The sequence below is a fragment of the Monodon monoceros genome, unplaced genomic scaffold, assembly GCF_005190385.1.
Source record: "Monodon monoceros isolate NGI ecotype Baffin Bay Population unplaced genomic scaffold, NGI_Narwhal_1 Super_Scaffold_20, whole genome shotgun sequence".
Taxonomy (NCBI): Eukaryota; Metazoa; Chordata; class Mammalia; order Artiodactyla; family Monodontidae; genus Monodon; species Monodon monoceros.
The window spans coordinates 47,984,384-48,006,258 of record NW_021703777.1 but is presented as its reverse complement, the minus strand read 5'-3'; the positions used below and the strand labels follow the sequence as shown (position 1 = coordinate 48,006,258).

Below are 21,875 nucleotides of genomic sequence, written 5' to 3'. Positions count from 1 at the left end.
CAAAAGACATGGAACCAATTATCTATAAGGACTTTTCTAGTCCTAAGATTTTGCTTTAGTCTCTTAAAGCTGTGTTGGTCTGAATAATGAGGATAGCAAAATGTCCAGGTTGAACCCATACTCTAGGTTAAGTCACACCTCTGACCACACTGCCCTACAGAACTTTCTGCGACCTTCCCTATGTGGACAATTTCAGAGTTTCTAAAGGCCAGTCTACAGTTAGCCATATGCTGTTTTGCCTTCTTAGCTAAAGTGCTCTTGCATGTACATCTATAGGTGCAATTTCATCTGAACATGCTCAAGGTAAGAGCCGGTGCTGGTTCCAACCTGCTTTTCCTAAAATTCACTGAGTGCCTATATGTGCCAAGCACTGTTTACACTTGACATGCATTAACTAATTTAATCCTCATAGTGATCCCATGAATTAACATTATCCCAATTTGGAAGAGAAAAAATCAAGGCACAGAGAGTTGGAGTAACTTGCCCAATTCCACATAGCCAGTAGTGGGGCTGGCATTTAAACTTGGGAAGTCTGTTCCCAAGTCTGCTCTTAATCAACACATGATAATGCCTCATACAGTACCTGGCATAGACACTAGAAATATGTGGGAAATATAGCAGACACTAGATATTCATTCGAATGAACTGAATGAATGAATAACAAAGAGAAAGAAATGTGCAATAACAGTTCTATGCAGTGGCTGTGTTATCTCATCCAGAAACCTCCCAAATAATTATTACTGAAAGGATGCGCATTACCATGAATACCTTGTTTTTTCTGGTTGCCACCTTTACATGGCTCGCATTTGTATTTATCATTCCATTCCACACTGCCCCTGCTTAATCCAGCAGTTTTGTATCTGAGCACCCATTTGTCTCCAAACAAATTCCACAGATGTCTTATCTAACCTGCTGGGCTTGAAAGGCAATCGTTAGTACAACTAAACTGAAAACAACCTCACATCTAATCTTCCTAGGATGAGCAAGACTTTGTGGCTTAGAAGGACTTTGCTTTCAGAGTTATGAAAGAGTATTCTTTCTACAGGTCTTCTAGAAGTGGAAAAGCAATGATTGAAAAGAATATGAATTAAAATATTTTAAGATAAAGATTTATATGCCTGTTTTTAACATAGTAAAGTAAAATAATATGAAAGAGTAGATTCTAGCTTTAATTTATTGCCAGATTATCTGAAATTTGAAATATTCATGGATACTTTACTGTCTAATTTCCAATGTGGTGGCCAGTGTCTGTTTTCCTCTTTATCTTGCACTGCCACCTCTACCAACTTCCCATCTTGCTGCTGCAGCCACTGGTATTGTTACAGGAAAGGTAAAAAGCAAGGCCTTTATGACAGAGACCTTATTTTAGGAGAACAAAGAATAAAGCATAAAACACAAAGGGTAGATCCTCATGCCAGCTTCTGCAGCGCAAACTCAAGGAAAAATATTTCTACTGCCAATGGCAATGGATGTAGCTTTGCATATATAATGAAAGCTTTTAGGGACTATCAGTGGAGAACAAGTGCTCTAATTTTTTGAAAGGCATCATCGATTAGATCTATACATAGATTAGACCTATACCCTCCTGACCCCATGCTGCATGAGTTCATAATTCTTGCTCTGTTGCTCACTAACTGTTGACCTTGGGCAAGTTACTTAACCTCAGTTACTTTAACTCAATCTCAGTTTCTTCAGTTGTAAAATAGAGATAATAACAGTGTTACCCTTACAGCGTTCTTCTGAGGAGGGAATGAGCTAATCTGAGCACTGCTACAACATTGGCACATTGTAGGCACTTTATAAATGTTTGTTAGATAAACTGCTGCATTTTTCTCCTGACACACTCATCAGTGCTTCGGTACAGTTGATTTACCTCTAATCTAATGTAAAGGCACTTGAGATTTTAGTTAGTATTTGCAGTCTCATCGTGAGTAAACACAAAATTTCTATTATTATTATTTGCAATATTGACAATAAGCCCATGGACTTTCATTATGCTTTCATGGATATCGAAGAGTTTATGGACACTAGACTAGAAACTGTTTATTTGGTTTTTTACTCATTCATTCACTCAACAAACATTTGTGAATGAATACTCATAAATACTACATGCCAGGAATGTATGTGATTACTTGTATGTCTCTTAAATTTGCTAGAGATGGATATTTAATAACATTCCTTAGTTTTTTTCCACAATACAATCATTTTGCACATTTTTACTAATTAAATTTAATTAATGGGTTTAACAACTCTCGTCTAGTACTGGACCGAGATTTTGTGGAGAATACAATAAATAGGACAAATCTTTACTCTTATAAAATAATTACAATTTAGTAAAACCATAAAATTCAAGAGGTATGACTAAGAACTAATAAAAGTAATAGAAATTATCAGAAGAGAGTGAGAAGACTGTAAGACTGGGGGAGAGAAAGTTCTGAGGTGTGCTCTGAAGAGGAGGATTTATATAAACAGAAAGCAGAGGAAAGTCATCATGGTGGGAGACTGCCTAATAAACAGAGACCTGGTCTGGAAATGAGCTTGGTATGCTGGGTAAGATGAAGATGACCTTGCAACACCTTGCACAATCTTCTCACCCATTATGGTGTTATATATTTTATAGGGTTGCCAAAAATATTACACTGAATATCACTGTCTTAATAGGGGAACTTATATGTGCAAGAGAAATAAAAGATTATGCTACAGAGATACTTCTTTTATTTGTTCACTCATTTACTCATCCATTTAACAAATATTATTGAACACATGTTATATGCCAATCATGTGCTATCCACTAGGGTTACTGCAGTGATGGAGAAAGATAAAGCCTCTGCTTTCATGGATGTTATAAACTAGTGGAATCAGATTCCTGAACATTTTAACTACCAGGGTAAGGAGCCTGGAATTTATTTAAAATGTAATGTAATGTAAAAAGACTTTAAGGAGAGAAAAGTTTTAGGATTAATCAGAGCATATAAGGACTCCAGGTATGAACATTAATTAAGAGTTTATTATAATAACTCTGGCATGATTTGGTGAAAGCCTGAACCAGAGTTGTGTCAGTGTTTGGGGGATAAGGATAAATGTGAGATTTTAAAGAATGGATCAGAACTATTTAGGGACAGATTGGATACTTGAGGTTAAGGAGAAGGAGGCATTAAAATTACTATAAGGTTATAAAAATGAGTGACATGGAGAATTAGGGAATAATAAGTCAAGTGGGTAAATCTGGAAGAAAATTAAATGAGGGTTGTGGTGGGAAGATGACAAATTGATTTTGAACATACACACTGAGCTTATGTCAAGTGGATTTTAAGGGGAGGAATAGATCTTCAAGTGTTTTTACAGTGACTGTAGTAAGAAATGCATTTTACATAATGAACTAATGACATATATAGCAAACATTTCACAAAATGATATTTATCCTGCTCTATGTAATTCACCCTGATCATTTCTGTTCATTTTATTTTACTAAAAAATATTGGTCATGGCACGAAATTTATTTTGTGACCCTGTTTGAAAAACTGTTCTAAAGATAGTTGAAAATAAGAATCTTATTTTAGTTGATGGGTTTTAGAGCCTTTTGGCAATAAAGAGGAAGCTAATATAGATTTTGGATTGTGCCATCAGGCATTAGGAAATAATTTCAAGTTCACAGGGTATAGAAATCCTTCTTAGATGATCATGGCTACAGATGGAGAGACTCCAACATATGCACAAGTTGGTTAGATGTACCCCAGTGTGTGGATAGCAAAGAATATTAGAAATAGCATGCAATCTAATCTTTTTTTTGCTATATAAACATTTTTTAATTTAAAAAAAGGATATCTGTATTAATGTCACCAGATTTTTCCTACTGAGTAAAGGAATATTACTCATACCTTCTTCTCCTCATCCTTGCAGACACATTCCATATTTGATATTTCCCAGAAATGTGCTCACAATTTTAAGGTATAGTCAAAATGAACCAAAGAACAACCTCTGAATGGACTGATTTAGGTTATTGTAGCTATCAGTTTAATATGGCTAATGAAGAAGCAATAGCACCAGTGTAGTAAGTGGCCTTGAGCAAGTTCTCTACATGTGGTCTTGCGTAACAAGGTGGTTGAATAATTGGAAAGAGTTTCATATTTGAACTTTTCTAGCACCCCTTTTGTTTACTCACCTAAACTGCACACAAAAGATTATAAATGGGAATTAGTATTGGCTTGGGACTTGGATTTGGGTGGGGAGTACAAAGAAGTGTCAGCCATACGGCAACAGGTTAAGAATTGAGCAACACTCTGGACAGTGAATGTGGCTGCTGGACCAATGGGATATATCATCAGGCTATGTAAATACATCTCCATATGCCTAATGGCAAGAATGTGTTAGCTTTTCTAGTTGGCCAGGACTGAAGTAACTCAGCATTTGCTAACATGTTTGCCTCCATGTTATCCCTGAAACCAAACTAATTCCCAGATTGCATTCCAATGAGAAACACAAAATGTGGGAGGACATACGGTATCAATATCAAGTTGCTCATGGCCTCTTACCACAGGAGTGCAATTGACTCTTGCTCAGTCAAGTTAAACTGACAGTCAGTGAAAGTTTTGAATGGCTTCCATATCCAAAGTATGCACTGGATCAGGTGTTAGATATAGTGAACATAATAATACATGGGGTATCCCTTCAAAGACCTTATTATATATTATACTGGGCATGTAGGATATAAATTGCAGCATTTCAATTGTAAGGAAACACTGATCTAACAACCTTAATGATCCAAAAAAGAAAAAGGGAAAAATAAGTTTCTGAACAACCAAGTAGATATTCCAAAGTTCAAGCACCAAAGTTCAGGCCTTACAGGCTATTTACAAGGGTCAATTAACCTCTGTCCTAGTGGGATAGGACCTACATGGTGAGAGTTGAAGAACCATGGAACCTCTGCCTCAGGTTCTGCTCTTCACTTGGTTGCCTATCTGAGATTCCACTCAGGAATTAACCAACAGAACAGAGGGTTTATCATGAGCCCTAGTGAGGGGTTGCAGAGGGAGATGAGTGCCACAAATACACTTTCTTACTTTTCAATTTAGCCCCATGTAATACGTTTCTCTGTTTAGTGCATGCCCTCTTTTTTTAATGACTACTTCATCTTCTCAATTTCCCTCAAATATTCAATTCCAAGCCATTCATTCTTAGCAATCCCTTCCTTACAGAGTAAATAAAAGCCACAGTCAGTAAAACCCTTGTCATTGGCTTCTAAATGCTCATCAGTGAAAATTTTCTTTCACCCTCAACCTTCTCCAATTGCCCCCCTTCACATCCAGATTTCTTGGAAGAGTTATCTATACTGTAGTTATTTATTCCTCTCCTCCCATCCACCTTTCCAGCCACTCCAGTGTGGTTTTTGGGCTCATCATTCCATCAAACAGCTCTATTAAGGACGTTGGTAATGCTCTTGCAATAGATATTATTTCAATTCTTGTTTACTATCCCTGTCAGTAACATTTGTAACTCTTTAGTAAACATTCTCTTCCCTTACATTCCCTGGTATAACAATGCCTTGACTTGTTTCCTCTTCTCTGGCCACCTGTTATTTGATCTTTGATCTTTCCATTCCATAATGGGCCTCTCCTTGTCTCATGTTACTATCTTCCTAGCCTATCTCAATCTTGTACTGCTTTGTGACTCACAAATAATATTCCAAGCTTAGGCCTTGCCTCTGCCCTCTAAACTCTACAACTATCTTGCTTGACATCTCTTTTTTTTTTTCAGTGTTCTTTTAATTTTTAATATTTTTTTATTTATTGAGGTGTAGTTGATTTACAATATTATACAAGTTTCAGGTGTACAGCATAATGATTCACAATTTAAAAAAACTGTACTCCATTTATAGTTACTATAAAATATTGACTATATTCCCTGTGCTGTACAATATGTCCTTATAGCTTATTTATTTTATTACATAGTAGTTTGTACCTCTTAATTCCCTATCCCTATCTTGTCCCTCCTCTCTTCCCTCCTGCCACTGGTAACCATTAGTTTGTTCTCTATATTTGTCAGTTTCTTTTTTTGTTATATTCACTAGTTTGTTTTATTTTTTAGATTACACATATAAGTGATAGCATACAGTATTTGTCTTTCTCTGTCTGACTTATTTCACTAAGCGTAATACCCTCCAGTTCTATCCATGTTGCTGCAAATGGCAAAATTTTTTTTATGGCTGAGTAATATTACATTGTATATGTATACCATATCTTCTTTATTAATTTGTCTGTTGATGGACTCTTAGGTTGCTTCCATATCTTGGCAATTGTAAATAATGCTGCTATGAACATTGGGGTGCATGTACCTTTTCACATTAGTGGGTTTTTTTAATTTTTTTTTTTTATTGGATAGACACACAGGAGTGGAATTGCTGGATCATCGTAGTTCTATTTTTAGTTTTTTGAAAAACTTCCATAATGTTTTTCAGTAGCTGCACCCAACAATGTGTAGCCAACAATGTACAAGTATTCCCTTTTCTCCACATTCTTGCCAACATTTGTTTTTTGTGGTCTTTTTGATGACATCTATTCTGACAGGTGTGAGGTAATATCTCACTGTGGTTTTGGTTTGCATTTCCCTGATGATCGGTGATGTTGAGCATCTTTTCATGTGCCTATTGCCCATCTGTATGTATTCTTTGGAAAAATGTCTATTCAGATATTCTGCCCATTTTTAATTGGGTTTTTTTTTTGATATTGAGTTGTATGAGCTATTTATATACTTTGGATATTAATCCCTCATTGGTCATATCATTTGCAAGTATTTTCTCCCACTCAGTAGGTTGTCTTTTTGTTTTATTGATAATTTCCTTTGCTGTGCAAAAGCTTTTAAGCTTAATTAGGCCTCGCTTCTTTATATTTGATTCTGTTTTCTTTGCCTTAGGAGACAGATTCAAAAAAATATTGCTAAAGTTTATGTCAAAGGGTGTTCTGCCCATGTTTTCCTCTAAGAGTTTTATAGTATCTGGTCTTACATTTAGGTTTTAATCAATTTTGAGTTTATTTTTGTATACGATGTTAGATGATGTTCTTATTTCATTCTTTTCCATGCAGCTGTTCAGTTTTCCCAATACCACTTATTGAAGAGACTGTCTTTTCTCCACTGTATATTCTTGCCTCCTTTGTCATAGATTAATTGACCATGAGTGCATGGGTTTATTCCTGCGCTCTCTACTCTGTTTCATTGATCTGTGTGTCTGTTTTTGTGCCAGTACCATGCTGTTTTGATTACTGTAGCTTTGTAGTATAGTCTGAAGTCTAGGAGTGTGATTCTTCCAGCTCTGTTCATCTTTCTCAAGATTGTTTTGGCTATTCGGGGTCTTTTGTGGTTCCATACGAATTTTAAAATTATTTGTTCTAGTTTTGTGAAAAATGCCATTGGTATTTTGGTAAGGATTGCATTGTCTGTAGATTGCATTGAGTAGTATGATCATTTTAACAATATTAAGTCTTCCAATCTATGAACATGGTTTATCTTTCCATCTGTTTGTGTCATCTTCAATTTCTTTCATCAGTGTCTTATAGTTTTCCAAGCACAGTTCTTTCACCTCCTTAGGTAACTTTATTCCTAAGTATTTTATTCTTTTTGATGCAATTGTAAATGTGATTGTTTCCTTAATTTCTCTTTCTGGTAGTTCATTGTTAGTGTATAGAAATGCAACAGATTTCTGTATATTAATCTTGTATTCTGCAACTTTACCAAATTGATTGTTGAGCTCTAGTAGTTTTTTTGGTAGCATTTTAAGGATTTTCTATGTATAGTGTCCTGTTGTCTGCAAACCGTGACAGCTTTACTTCTTACTTTCCAATTTGGATTCCTTATATTTCTTTTTCTTGTCTTTGACATCTCTTCTTAGATGTCTCAAACATGCCTGAAATCAAACATGTCCAAATCATACTAATGATATTCCTACATAGTTCTGGTGTTTGTCCAGTGCTCCTTAGACCTGTGAGTCATGCCACAAACATTGAATTGTACAAGGCAGAAAGCTAGAAATCATCATGACACCTCTACTTTTCTTACCAACCATTTTCAATCCATCCAGTCCTGCTGATTTTTTCTCCTTGGAGTTTTGTGCTGGAGAGAACCACCCCCCACCCCTCGCCCGCCTCTCTTTTCTGCCTATCCCTGGCTTTATCCTATACTATGAAAGGACGTTATTTATGTGCATGTGGAAATTCCACTTATTATATCCCAACTTATTATATACCACCTTCAAAAGCTGCCTCTTGGCCATTTCTCAGACCTAGGAGTAAATACATCAGTAATATGGTCTGCCCATGGAAAGATATACTCATGTAAGGGAACTCTCTGGCCCTAGAAGAGGTTCAGAGCTGTTTGGATTGGGAGTTCCAGGGTTAGGGTGCCTGAATCATGGTCTAGAATAGGAGGAAGACATACCCTCGGTTTTGTGAGCAGAGCATAGCTGGAAGCAGAACATAACTGGGTCAGAACATAGCTGGAAGAAGCTGGAGGAGGCCTTCTAAAGCATGGATTTTATAGAAGGGGGGTCTCTTTTTTGGGTCCAAGACAAGTACTGCTCCTAAATATCTCTTCAATCTGTCCGTTTCTCTCCATTTCTATACTACTGCTATAGGTCAAGATCTCACCATCTGTTGCTGGGACTATTGCATTAATCCCCTGACTAGTCTTCATAGATATACTCTTGCCTTCTCTAGTCTCTTCCCTACACTGCAACTAGGGTAATTTTCTGAAGCATAAATCAGATTATATCATTGGGCTAATAAAATCATTCAACTTCTCATTGCTTTTAGAATGAAAACCAAATATACTACTGTAGCTAAGATGGCATACAAACCATCTACTCTCATATCTCATCTCACGTTGTGCTTCCCCTCAACTCTAGCCTTTCTCAGTTTCTTTCATGCTCTTTCTTTTCTCAAGCATATTTTGTCCCCTGTGCCTGGAAGGCTATTTTCTTTCATCTTTCTTTATGCCCATTTTAAAAACTCTCAGTTTAAAACTCACATCCCTGGGAAAGCCCTCTCAGACTTCCAGGCACATGGTATTATTAAATAAATATGTCTTGAATCAAGAACACTGCTTTATCACTAAGTATTTGGGTGGTCTACTGACTTTGTCAGTCATCTTAGATGAACTATTTCCCTATAGAAATTTTGTAGCTTTCTACCAGAACAATACATTTCTTTGGGGTTTATAATATTAAAATGACCAATCTCATCCTTAGCTTTGCCTGCAAATCCAAATAATTGAAAATTCTGCTTTATTTTTTCTGATTGCCAGCCTGCCTTTCTTTTCTTTCTTACTCCTACAGGAAATTTCATTGTCTTTTAAATTCAGGTCTAACTCTTTGCTTTCTGCATTTTGGTATTTTATCAAACATTTAGAAATTACACATATTCTTACCCTCCTTACTTCCCTCAGCCCTCTACCTACTCATTCCATTTCTTCAGGCAAAGTTCCTTCATAGACAAAATTGAACCCAGAGAATGCAAATTTGAAGCTTTGCAGTCTGTTGAGTTGCATAGTTACCTGAAGAGGTTAGAGCCCACACCTCTTATTTATGGACAGGATTGCCCTTAAATTTAGAGCTTCTCCTCTGATACTTCTTTAGCACCTCAGGAGTACTTTGTGTTCTACATGCACAGCACTTTACAATGTTGCAGTGTAATTATCTTTCTATGGTTCTATCTTCCCTATTAAACTGTGGGCTTCAAGACCTAGGGAGGTCTTCAAGAACTTCAAAGTCAGGGACTGTATTTTATTAATCTTTTGTATCCTCATAGCCTAGGAAATGCGTGGCATTTAGTGAGCATTCAATACATTTTGAGCATTTAGTGAGCATTTGATACATTTCTTTCACATGAATGAAAGACTAGGTAGTACTGCTTAAAATAATAAGTAATAAAATAAGTCTGAAACATTTTTTTCAGAATTGTGCCCTGTCAGCAAGAACACTGGTGTTCCTAAATAAATAATGGGTTTGTTGATGCTAGGACAATGTTTGCTTTTAGATACCATGCTTCTCGATGTGCAATTTTTGCCAATTTTCCATGTAATAACAAAGAGAAATTTGAACTCATCAATAACAGCATTTGCCTTCAAGACATTAAATGCTGAGAGGCCAATTTATATAATTTTAATGAATGAATGAATATCTAATGTAAATATAAAAATTAAAATAGAAATAGTAATTGTATATATTTCATCTAATAATTAAGCTACACGTATTAAATATACTGCGTATCTCACAACTGTGAATCAAAAGTATTTTGGAAAGAAATTGCCATTGTCAACATCATACGTTACTGAAATTACTTCTTTATGCTATTTGAATGCATATTTTTATAGCAGCATATTATTATCAAATAGCTATTTTTGCTAACAGAAACTTCAAACCTATAAATACTCTTCTAATAAAAGAATTTTGTTCTTTTCAATGTCTATATCACGAAAAACTAATTTTGAACAATTCATTGCTTATATGTGCAATAATTATATTTAAAATCATCTTCAAAATATTTACATTGTATAGTTTATTATAATTAGGCTAGAGATGAATTTCTCTTTAAAAAAGATTAGGCCAATTATTTATTTGATATATTTCTTAAAAGTTACAAGTTTTTTTGGATCAAATAATTCACTTCTTGATGTTAACCCATATATGGATGCTTAAAAAGGTAACGAGAATTTCAAGACTTAAATTTCATGGCTCAGTTGGGTGGCCAGCCAGAGAAGTTTCAGCTAAAGTCCAGCACTGTAAGATTACAAAACATTTGATTAATTTTAAGCTTTAGAAGATATGAAGGAGAAAACAATTTTTATCCTTTAATGAAAACTTCCTAAATTTGATCCACTGACATTTTAACATAAGAATATTTTAGCTATACAACCTTTATTGTTTTACAAGAGGTTAAAAATAGTTCCATTTTGCACCTTTAAACTAATCTCCTTTTTAGGTAGTAAGTCTCTTGAATTATATTTGAAAAAATATATAGAATATGAAGAGACTAAGCACTATTAAACTCTCAGCAGTGTATTAATTTCTGTTTGATGTCCATCTGTAGCTACTATTATGAGATAGGAGTCACTAGTATTAATTTCAATTTCTATGTTTATAGACTATTTGTTGTTAACTTATACAAAGAATGGATAAACATGGATTTCAGGCATTAGCTATATTTTTCTTGGATTGGAAAAATGCTAGAAAGATATGAGAAAGTGTCATTTTATTTCCATAATTTAGACAAGTTAAATGATCTTTTCATTTCTTAAAAATGTTAACCTGAATTGGATAGAGAGTAATGCCTGATGAGCCACTGGGCAGCTTAACAATGGACCAATTCTCAGATTTGTATCCCAATTTCCTAATTTGTTATATTCATTCTAACAGTCAGACCCTTTTCTCATGCTATGACTGTTTCACTGGGAATATGAAATCACAGAATGTTCAAGGTAGAAGGGTCCTTAAAGATGATTTAATTCAACTTGACCCATATAGCATAAAGATATAACTAGATCTGCGTGTTCAAGTTTGGAGCTAGAAATTGACACTGAGCTGAATTAAACTGCATAGTAAAGAGTTGAGAAGTTTGAAGTAAATGGTTAGGAAATCTGAGAGAAGGTACATGTAATTTCTAGAGTCCCATAGTAACATGAGGAAAGGTGGAAAAGGGACCCTCCTGCCATGGGAGCTTTGGAGAGAGGACTTAAGAGATGGGACAAGCCAACAATGGTGATCTAGTGTGGTTTTCATAATGTGAACTTTCTTTTCTTTGTTTCCTATGAAATTTTCAGCAAAGAATTTTCTCACTAATGCAACTGTTTATGGAGGGACATGAGGGGACAATTGATATTTGGATTACATTACAATTTTTTGTTTGCATTAGATGCCTATATAAGTTCATACAATTTGGACAGTTTATTTTCTTATTTATTAATGGGAAATATATCTTCACAAGTGAACAAGAAATTAAATTGCTTACCATGTTTCAGTTAGTTAGTTTGATGCTTAATGGTCTTTTACTTTTCTACCCTTCATATTTTTTAGAAAGCAGTCCAGAGCCTTCATGATAGGTAGGATCTACCCTACCTATCCACACATATGTCCATAGTATCATAGGAAAAATGCTAAGAAGAGATTTTTTTTTTCTTGAATTTCTCTCCAAAAAGATCCAAATTTCCCTTATTTTGGAATGACTTTGGGTTAAGTGCTTCTAGAAAGTCTCTATTAAAATACTGAGGCTATTATCCGACATTGTTGTCACATTTTAATGCATATGTTTCACTTTTTTTCTAAGAGAAGACAACCCAGAAGTAATAATCTATCACAGAAGGAGATGGCATAAGGGCTGGACCAAGAAGATGGACAGTTGGAAGGAAAGCTGGTTTGGATGACTTGGTGAGAAACTTCAGGAATTCAGAGTGTGGTAGGAGGCTGTAGGTTTAAGGTTATGATTAGCAGGGCAAGGAAGTAGGGGACTGGTCTCAAGAGAGATTTCATTTGCTTCAAAAGTGCCTTTTCTATCCTGTCAAAATGAATGCAAAAATAAAGGACGAAAGGGATAAAGGCTCAGGTTTAATTCCCAGTTATATTTCAACTGAGGTATTTTTTTTCTCTTCTAAATGATCAGTACATTATTAACCTTTGCATATGAAGTAATCATCTTAACCACTCTCTCTTTAAACTTTTTCCATAAAAAGAAACTAGAACCTGTAAGACGTATTTTTAACTCTTGGTTTAAATATTTGCATTTACTCCCATGCCAGACTCCTTTGATGATTAACTAAATATGACTTTAAAAGCTTGAAGAAGAGAATATTTAGAAATAACCAACAATTATGTAGTTTCATTTTTCTTTCAGTTTATAATGTACATGCAGAATTAATCGAAGAAAACTGTAGGTATCCTTACTTTGGGAACCCACAAAATGCAAATATTCAAGGGATACTTATTAATTAAGATAAATTTTAAACAGATAGTGTTAAGAATTAAATATTTTAATTTCTCAACCATCTGCTAGTCTTTAAAAAGGATACACATATGGAAAATGCATTATTGATACTCTTAGTAAGATTCTTTCAGGTGTTTCAGTTTTATATTTGAAAATTATGCAATCTTCGTTAAATATAGGAATATCAATTTTAGGTTTCTAGAATCATAATGAATTTGATTTTCTTTTGGTTTTCTATATTACTATTATAGTACAGTATAATATTACAGTGCAAAGTAGGTGGAAAAACTAATATTATTCTCTTCATTTGTTAAATAAAAAAATATGCACAAAGTATATGTGTGAATGCTAAAGGCCTGATTTTGTGAATTAGTCATACAATTAAGTCCAATGATAAGGACTGTGTGTTTGATCAAGCTTTCCCAGAAGACTCATTTTAAGGAAAAGGCCAGGGTTGAATACTGACCTCAAATAAAAGTGCCTACTTTTTCTTGGAGGCTAAAAGAAAAGTTGACTTCATTTACCCAAAAAGGAATTATTTTTTTATTCAGAAAATCAGCATAGTTTCCTTCATTCTTTTACAGTATACAATATCAGGCTTCAAAGAAATGGTTTTCTCCAATGGAAATAATTCCATAGGCAGATATTCGTTTACTTCTGTTCATCTATGGCTGGAAAGACAAGTCTGGCTCCCTTATTCGGACTCCCTTGAGCCATTAAAAAAACTTATCAGCTCTAGCTAGCTAGCTATCATCTGTATGTATATTACCTATCTCGGTCACCTATCTAAAAATCTATCACCTGTTTTTCTATTATCTCCTCTTCTGTGCTTGATTATTTAATTAGTACCCTGAAAATGAAACAAAATAAAATAAGATCATAGAAAGTGTGTTTCTTTCACCATATGACTGAATAGGAAAAATAATTCTTCTCTTGAGTATTTACTAGTCTCTGAGTCTATATGTGCCATAGGGCAAAATGACTGACAGTTTTAATTGACTCGGTTATTTAATTAAATGAAATGACTGGCTTGGTACTAATTATTGTTCTGTAGTATCACAGAGGGTCAATTTTCCCACTGATTGAAATGCATAGTTCATCTTTTAGAGCAAAAGGGCAGAGAGAGAATAGTCATTCAGAGGTAGAGATCAGAATCTTGGGTGGGGAGAATAAGAAAGGAAGTTTGAAAAAACATTTTAAAAAAATTATCTTTGTTTAGCTTTGTTTTTAGACATGAAGTTAAATTTATTTTGAAATTTAAAATAACATTAAAAAAGAGCATGTGACTTCTCTTTTTATTAAAAGAGAGAAAGGAAAAAAGCGTGAAATAGGGATGGAAAGAATATCATGCCTAGTAAAGAAGATCTAGTGTTCTTATAACCACTAAAGGTGTAATCAGGCTCAGCCTGTCCTGTGTATATTATGATGGCAAAGATCATCATTACTGCCATTGTGTCCATTTTCTTCCCCATGTCTATTTCATGAGAGACACCCACATTGCCTCTAATACTTTGCTCTAGGGCCTGAACCACATGTGGGCCAGAGCTGAGATGAAAATGTAGGACTTTTGAGTATCCATTTCAGTTATTATTGTTGCTATGGCTTTTCTTTAGTTCCCAAATGTGTGTGGGTATGTGTACATTTTTCATTATTTATCAATAAAAGTACAGTTTGAATTAGTAATAGAATCAATGCAGAGCTTAGCTCTTTTAGTATATGTTATTTCCAAGCTAAGTTATTGGTTTGGTTAAATTTTTGCAAATACTGAAAACTCAAATGTTCAAATGGTAAATCACAGAGAACACGGTAATCGTACAAATTGTTTAAACTCTTATGTAAAATTTGATAAGGTGTTTTACATAACTAATGAATTGACAAGGTCTTGTGGAGAAAACAGTTCCAGATCGCAAACATACGCAACGGATTTAGTCAAACAATTTTTTTGGCAAGAATACTATGACTTTTGTAATCAGTTGTGAGCCAATGAAATACAAAGATGAGTCTAGTTAATAATCTACAATTATTGGCTAAAGAAGTATATTAGCGCTGATCTCCCTCTATTCATCCTACCTTTTCTCTTCTATCAACCCCACAAGGCTTTGGCACAATGAAGTGGGTGACTTTTATTTCCCTTATCTTTCTCTTCAGCTCTGCTTATTCCAGGGGTGTGTTTCGTCGAGATACACGTAAGAATTCTATTTTTCTACTGTTCAACTTTTATTTTATTTTCCTAGTAAAAGAAGGTTTCAGTAAACCTTGAATCTTTAATGAAGTAAGTTTTCCTTTAGCATTTATTTTCTAGACTGTTATGATATTTTGTATTTGTGAACCCTTAAGAAGTTATCTTACATTTCTAACATCCTAGGTGAAACAAATAGTGAGAATTGTTTAGTAACTGTTATTTGCTATTGCACATGAGGGACCTTAGGCAGAGTGAATTAAACTTCACAGAATATAGTTGAAGATAGAATTCAAAACTCCAGATTCCCAAAGGTCTATCCACTGTACCTTAATTTATATAGAAAAATATAAAACCTGTGTTTTTAATCTTATAAATAGAACTTGTATTTATATTTTTCATTTCAGACTGTCCTCTCAGTGGCTGTTAATAGACACTGCAAAGGCATTAGATCTTATCCAGGTTTGAATATAAAGCTATAAATATTTAATGATTTTTCAAATAGTATCATTTGAGATTAAATAACTCTTCTGCTTAAATGCAGAAGAAATAGCTCACCATCATCCTAAGATTTTTCTGTTGGGAGTCAGAGCTCAATATCTTGGAGCAAATGAATACCTAAGTCAAATGGAGAGAAACATAAAAAATAATACCTTAACCAGTTGTTTCTTTAGAATTTAAAGCAAATCTTTTTTTCCCTTTTTTTCCTCCAGACAAGAGTGAGATTGCTCATCGGTTTAATGATTTGGGAGAAGAAAATTTCAAAGGCCTGTAAGTTAAAATATTTAAGAATGAACATTTAACGTTTCTAATAGTATTGGTTATAATTTTGAAGTCCTTATATTCCACTGTCATCAAAGATTCTAGAACAGTACTGTCCAGTAGGATTTCTGCATTGATGCAAATATTCTATATCAGTGTAGTCCAATATAGCTGCCATTGGCCACATGTGGCTATTGAGTACTTTAAATATGACAAGTGCATCTGTGGATCAAAAATTTAAACGGTATTTAATTTTAATTTATTTAAATATATATTGTCACTTATGGCTAATGGCAACTATTTTGGACAGTGTAGCCCTGGAACTCTTATATAACCTGCATGGTGGAAAGTTCCTTTCACAACTTGCTTACTAAATTCTTTTACCTAGCAAATAGTTCTGTGGTTTCTTGAGATGATTTTAATATTTTTTAATGTAGTAAAAGTTGAGAAAATAGTTTATTTTTCAAGGTCTATCTTATTCTACAGCCTGATTAAATAAGATATGTGTGTGGTTTTTGTTTTTTGTTTTAAATAGTCAAAAGGCCTATGTAATGCCCCAGTCTTAACAATTAAGTCTATTTAGAATACATTTTGCTTGCTTGCTCTATGTGTATGCATCTACTGACATGCACACACATATTTTTATACGTGGTGGAAATATAATAATCTTTGCTTAGAAAGCCACACATACCTGGTTAGGCCTCAGATAATAGCTGATGTGAACAGGCTTTCTGGATAATAGTAAGAAAGATGTGTAAAATATAGAACATATACAGACACACTTTGTTTTCTAGCATAGCAACCTACTGTATGTTAAAATTTTATTATGCTACATTTTTCTATGTCCTTCGTTTCAGGGTGCTGATTGCCTTTTCTCAGTATCTTCAGCAGAGCCCGTTTGATGAGCATGTAAAATTAGTGAATGAAATAACTGAGTTTGCAAAAACATGCGTTGCTGACGAGTCAGCTACAAATTGTGACAAGTCACTTGTAAGTATATTCTGATTTTGGATAGTATTTCTTCTTCCTTTACGTAATCTTGAATGTTTACAAAGAAAACAAATACCACTTTAGTTTTCTCAATTATTACTAAACGACCGTATTTGTAAGCAACGCTCAAAAGTGGGTATAGCCACTGTTTCTTCAATGATAGATATATTCTAGTATACCCACAATTTTAAAAAACATTTCTTTGTTGAAACCACACACAAGAGTCATAGTGTTTTTAAATGGAAATTTTTTATTTGTAGAAGTTTCTTTTTAAAATTTGAAGTTAGATTTCTTTTCATAGAGGCTAATAATGATAGTATAGTTTTTATCTTCAGGAAGTACTCACCTGATCTCTGTGCTAACTTTGTTACCCGGGTGAAATAATAGTACAGCTATGTATTCCTCATTTTAGGGATATTCATATTTTTACATACAATAAAAAATCAGAACTTTGAACTTGTGATATTTTCAGATAGGTCTTTAATATAAGGATAGCTTTATGTTTCTCTCACCACTTAATCTATATATACCTTTCTGGGGACAAGGCAGTTTTTTATTTATCACTAAAGCCTTTCTCCCTCTTATTTTTCTCTATATGTACTTCTGCCTCAAGGCAGAATCAGTTCTTTAGCTACACACAATAATATTGCTCTAAATATGAATTTTAAAAATGTGTCTTTTTAAAAAAATTAATAAATTCTGTCTTGAGCAGCATATTTTCCCTAAAGTTATAATTACTTTCATAATAAAAATTAATGGGGACAGAAAGGATTAATTTAATGGACTATGCATTGAGGCAAATATTTCTAGAACAAAAAAAATCTATATTTTAATACAATAACAACTAATGCATGGTAGATTATGTTACTCCTCAGTTTTGAATGGTATCTACTAAAAAGTTGAACCTCTCAAAAAGGAGCAGATCAAATGAGAAACTATATGAACACTTCCCTCCCTAATGTGAATTCACTTGCTACTTAGAGGATAGTTTTCCTTGAGTTTTTATTATAATGATTGTTCTCCTAGCCTTTAGCCTCAGGTGGAAATAGGAGTTATGCTCATTCATTAAGGTCATTGCCTTTTTGCCCTTCTGTTTTATCCACTATAAGTGATAGTGTGACAGTTAATTCTTATGGAAATCACACATAGATGGTCAAATCAAGGGAAGGTCTCTAAATCTGAGAAAAATGTGGATTTTTATATGATTTACTAACCAAGAATTACCAAGATATTAATTCCTTATACTACTCTTCGGGTATAAGGAAAACAAAAGTCTGCCCAGCAATTTGACACCTGCTCTCTTTCACTTAGCACACTCTCTTTGGAGATAAACTGTGTGCAGTTGCATCCCTTCGTGAAACCTATGGTGAAATGGCCGACTGCTGTGTGAAACAAGAGCCTGAGAGAAATGAATGCCTCCTGAAACACAAAGATGATAATCCAGACCTCCCTAAGTTGAAACCAGACCCTGATACTTTGTGTGCCGAGTTTAAGGAAAATGAACAGAAGTTTTGGGGAAAGTAAGTAATCAGATTTTTAAGCTTCAAAATTAAAAATTATGGAATAGGTCAAGACTCATTATAACAATTACTATTTTGAAAAATATTATCAACATTAAGACTTGAAGCTTCTGTTCTAATGACAATTTTCAAAGAAATAATATATGATACTACAAAATTCTACATGTTGAAAAAGTCGATCAAAGATCTTTTGGAGTTCATCAAAACAGGATATGATCTGTATGAAAATATTTGAAGATGACTTGTATTAAAATATTATAAAGATATATATATATGTAGTATTCTCAGAATTTAGTTCATTTTAGTCAATAACATATCACTGATATTTAACTAATTTATGCATGTGTGTATATTTATATGTATATATATGTATGAGTTTAACATTTTCACTGACTCAAAGAGTGACAAAGCAAGTTCATTATGTGCAAATTGAGCTTAACTGGTAAATTAGATGTCTTCAGATTTTGGAGGTTCTGGGGAGAATGTAGATTACAAGTCTTCCTGCAATACTGTCTGCTATAGAAAAATGGCTGTCTGTTTTTTGTTTAAAAATTTAGATACCTATATGAAATTGCCAGAAGACACCCCTACTTTTATGCCCCAGAACTCCTTTACTATGCTCATCAATACAAAGGAGTTTTTGCAGAATGCTGCCAAGCTGCTGATAAAGGTGCCTGCCTGATACCAAAGGTATTCCCCAGAAGAAGAATAGAAGAATCAATTCATAATCAAATCTGAGTTTTGGGACATCTTATGGTTAGATTTAGGAAACCTAAGCCTCCAATAGAAACTTCTTTACGTGGTCCAAAAAGCCTTCCTCCGTCTTTTCCCCCTCAAAGATCTTTCACCTTTTTTGAAGGCCTATGTCTTCCACCTTCCTCCTAAGATTTGCCTAAGTGGATCTGGTAGAGGGAATCGCTGTGTATGTGTCTAAATATCCTGCCTCTTTTAATAGTGCAAGTTGCTGTAGTGAAATACGGAAAATCATGTTTAAAATTACACAGCAAGGGAACACAGTTTTTGTTTCTCTTTTCATGAGACTTTTTTATTCGGAAGGGAACTTAAAGTAGGGGAGAATTTAACTGCATCTAGAAGTCTGGGTTTATTCATTCATTCCATAAATATTTACACAGCTTTCTCTTTTATAGGGAATTTATTGATGTTATGAGAGTTGGTGGAGGAGGCATTGAAAGGGGTTATATGCAAAATTAAGAAGTCAGCAAAGTTCTGTTCCCTGGGATATTAGCGTACTCTGTCCTTCCACTTTTCCTTTCCGTTCCCTTTTCCCTAACAATGGCTCCATGCTGGTTCTTAACTACCTGGAGTTTTCCACTATGAGCAGACTGACTTTTCCTCTTCCTACAGAACAAAATAGTTATTTGTCAATAGTGATACTTGGGAATTTAGGAGTAAATTCTCTCTTTAAAATTCAGTTTGGCATAGTCTCATCTGAGCTTATGAAGGGGTGGTCTGCGTAAAATTTTTCTTTTCTAATTTTTCCAAAATTGTTTCTTTTTGCAGATTGAGACTGTGAGAGAAGAAGTACTGGCTTCATCTGCCAGACAGAGACTCAAGTGTACCAGTATCCAAAAATTCGGAGAAAGAGCTCTAAAAGCATGGTATGTTAAACTTAGTTTGCATTTTTATAATGATGTAAATGATGATGGTTCAGTTGACAAAACTGTACACTTGCATGTCATTTTACGCAGTGCTTTCACATATATCTTTTTGGTTGTCTAAAAGGTAGAAATTTGACAGAGGTGAAAACCAGAGCATCAGTAACAATTTGTCATTATTTTTTTATCATATCTTTTCTAAGTAGTCAAGGAATCTAGAGGACTTTTTTGTTCTTCTAGGACAGGTGTTTAAACTCCCATGTATTTATAATGACTGTGATCTTAGTATAATGGTCTACTGTTTTTATAAAGCTGTAGTCAGGGTCTTTTATTTAATTTTATCTCCCCTCCACCCAATTATCTGAAGCGTCTGCTTGTCTTTTTATGTTCAGATAATTAATTTCAGCCATCAGGTTTTCTTCTCGCTTTCTTGTAGCACCAGTTCTGCGCTTAATGTCTTGTTTTTTCCTGGGCCTCTGTTTTTATATTATTAGCTAGCTCTAGAAGCATCATCCTTCAGTATCTGAGCCAAGGAACTCCCCTTCTCCATCTCCCACACCCCCGTCACCAATCCCTCCCTTCTAGTCAACACGAACAGGAAATAAAATGAAAATAGATATTTTGCAAACTCTCTAGAAACTGGCACTTGAACGAACTATCTTTGCCTGTCATCCCTACCATCTATACCACCAAAAGCAACCAAATTAATAAACGAAACAACTTTAACATGAAATGATACATAGTTAAACAGGCTATGATTAGTTTGGGGGAAGAAGTGTCTTTTATCAGATTTAGGCAACTCCGAAATGATTTGGGAAAGCTTGTGGATGTTAGCCTTTTACATCTTGTCAGTGAGCTGAGAGATTATGCTGAATCAATTTCTTGGTAAGAATATGCTGAATCAAAACTCTCTAATTTTGTAGAAGTTATGAAATTTCTTTTCTCAGAGACCTTTGGAAGTCAGGAAGAATGTGTTTTAGTTAATAAAAAAAAAGGATAACTGGAATTTGTATGGCACTTCCCAGTTCATAAAATGCTTTCATATGTATTATCTAATTTAATCCTCACAACAATCCTTTGGTTTAGCATGTTGTTGTGACTCTGTAGAGACTGAAGCTCAGAAAGGCTAAGTAACTTGCCTAGGGTCACACTGTTAATAAGCTATAAAGCCAGATCTGGAAGTCAGCTCTGGGCTCCAAACCTGATGCCTCTCAGCATGTTGCCATTTTTAGAATCCCCTCTTTGATTTCTGCTTCCATGAATTGCTGGACTTCTAACAACCATACACACTCCTACAATGGATAATTAGGCCCTAAGGAAACATTTTGCCCTAAGATAACAATTTGGTTCAGAATTAGCATTAAAATAAGAACTAATAAATCTTACAAATTATTTCTGTATGTTATTTTATCCTAAATTTTCTTGTTATACGTAGTATTTTCCTAGTACTTTGATATAAAATGTTGCCTGTTAATAATATTCTGATGGGAGAATTTTCTTCTTTAGGTCAGTAGCTCGCCTGAGCCAAAAATTTCCCAAGGCTGATTTTGCAGAGGTTTCCAAGATAGTGACAGATCTTACCAAAGTCCACAAGGAATGCTGCCATGGTGACCTGCTTGAATGTGCAGATGACAGGGTAAAGAATCCTCAGTATACCTTTTGGTAACTTACTTGCTTAAGTTGGTAGAATCAATTTGTTTAGCATCAGAACAACTGAGAGTGGTTTGAGATAGTTTTCTATGCTCTAATCTGCTCAATACTTGTCTTGCCTTGCGGTTCTTTCCTTCTTTGTTTCTCTCTCCTTCCTTCCTTCCTTCCTTCCTTCCTTCCTTCCTTCCTTCCTTCC

At 34.4% G+C, this 21,875-nt stretch overlaps 1 protein-coding gene across 1 annotated transcript in view; it reads left to right on the top strand.

Moving 5' to 3' along the window:
- The first annotated feature begins 15,000 nt into the window (after positions 1 to 15,000).
- ALB (albumin) overlaps positions 15,001 to 21,875 on the top strand; it is a 17,019-nt gene continuing 10,144 nt past the window's right edge. The window contains exons 1-7 of the mRNA XM_029235213.1: positions 15,001 to 15,148; positions 15,855 to 15,912; positions 16,761 to 16,893; positions 18,205 to 18,413; positions 18,971 to 19,103; positions 19,935 to 20,032; positions 21,536 to 21,665. Of these exons, the coding sequence (XP_029091046.1) occupies positions 15,070 to 15,148; positions 15,855 to 15,912; positions 16,761 to 16,893; positions 18,205 to 18,413; positions 18,971 to 19,103; positions 19,935 to 20,032; positions 21,536 to 21,665 (840 nt within the window). The 5' untranslated portion in view covers positions 15,001 to 15,069. The remainder of the gene's footprint in view (positions 15,149 to 15,854; positions 15,913 to 16,760; positions 16,894 to 18,204; positions 18,414 to 18,970; positions 19,104 to 19,934; positions 20,033 to 21,535; positions 21,666 to 21,875) is intronic.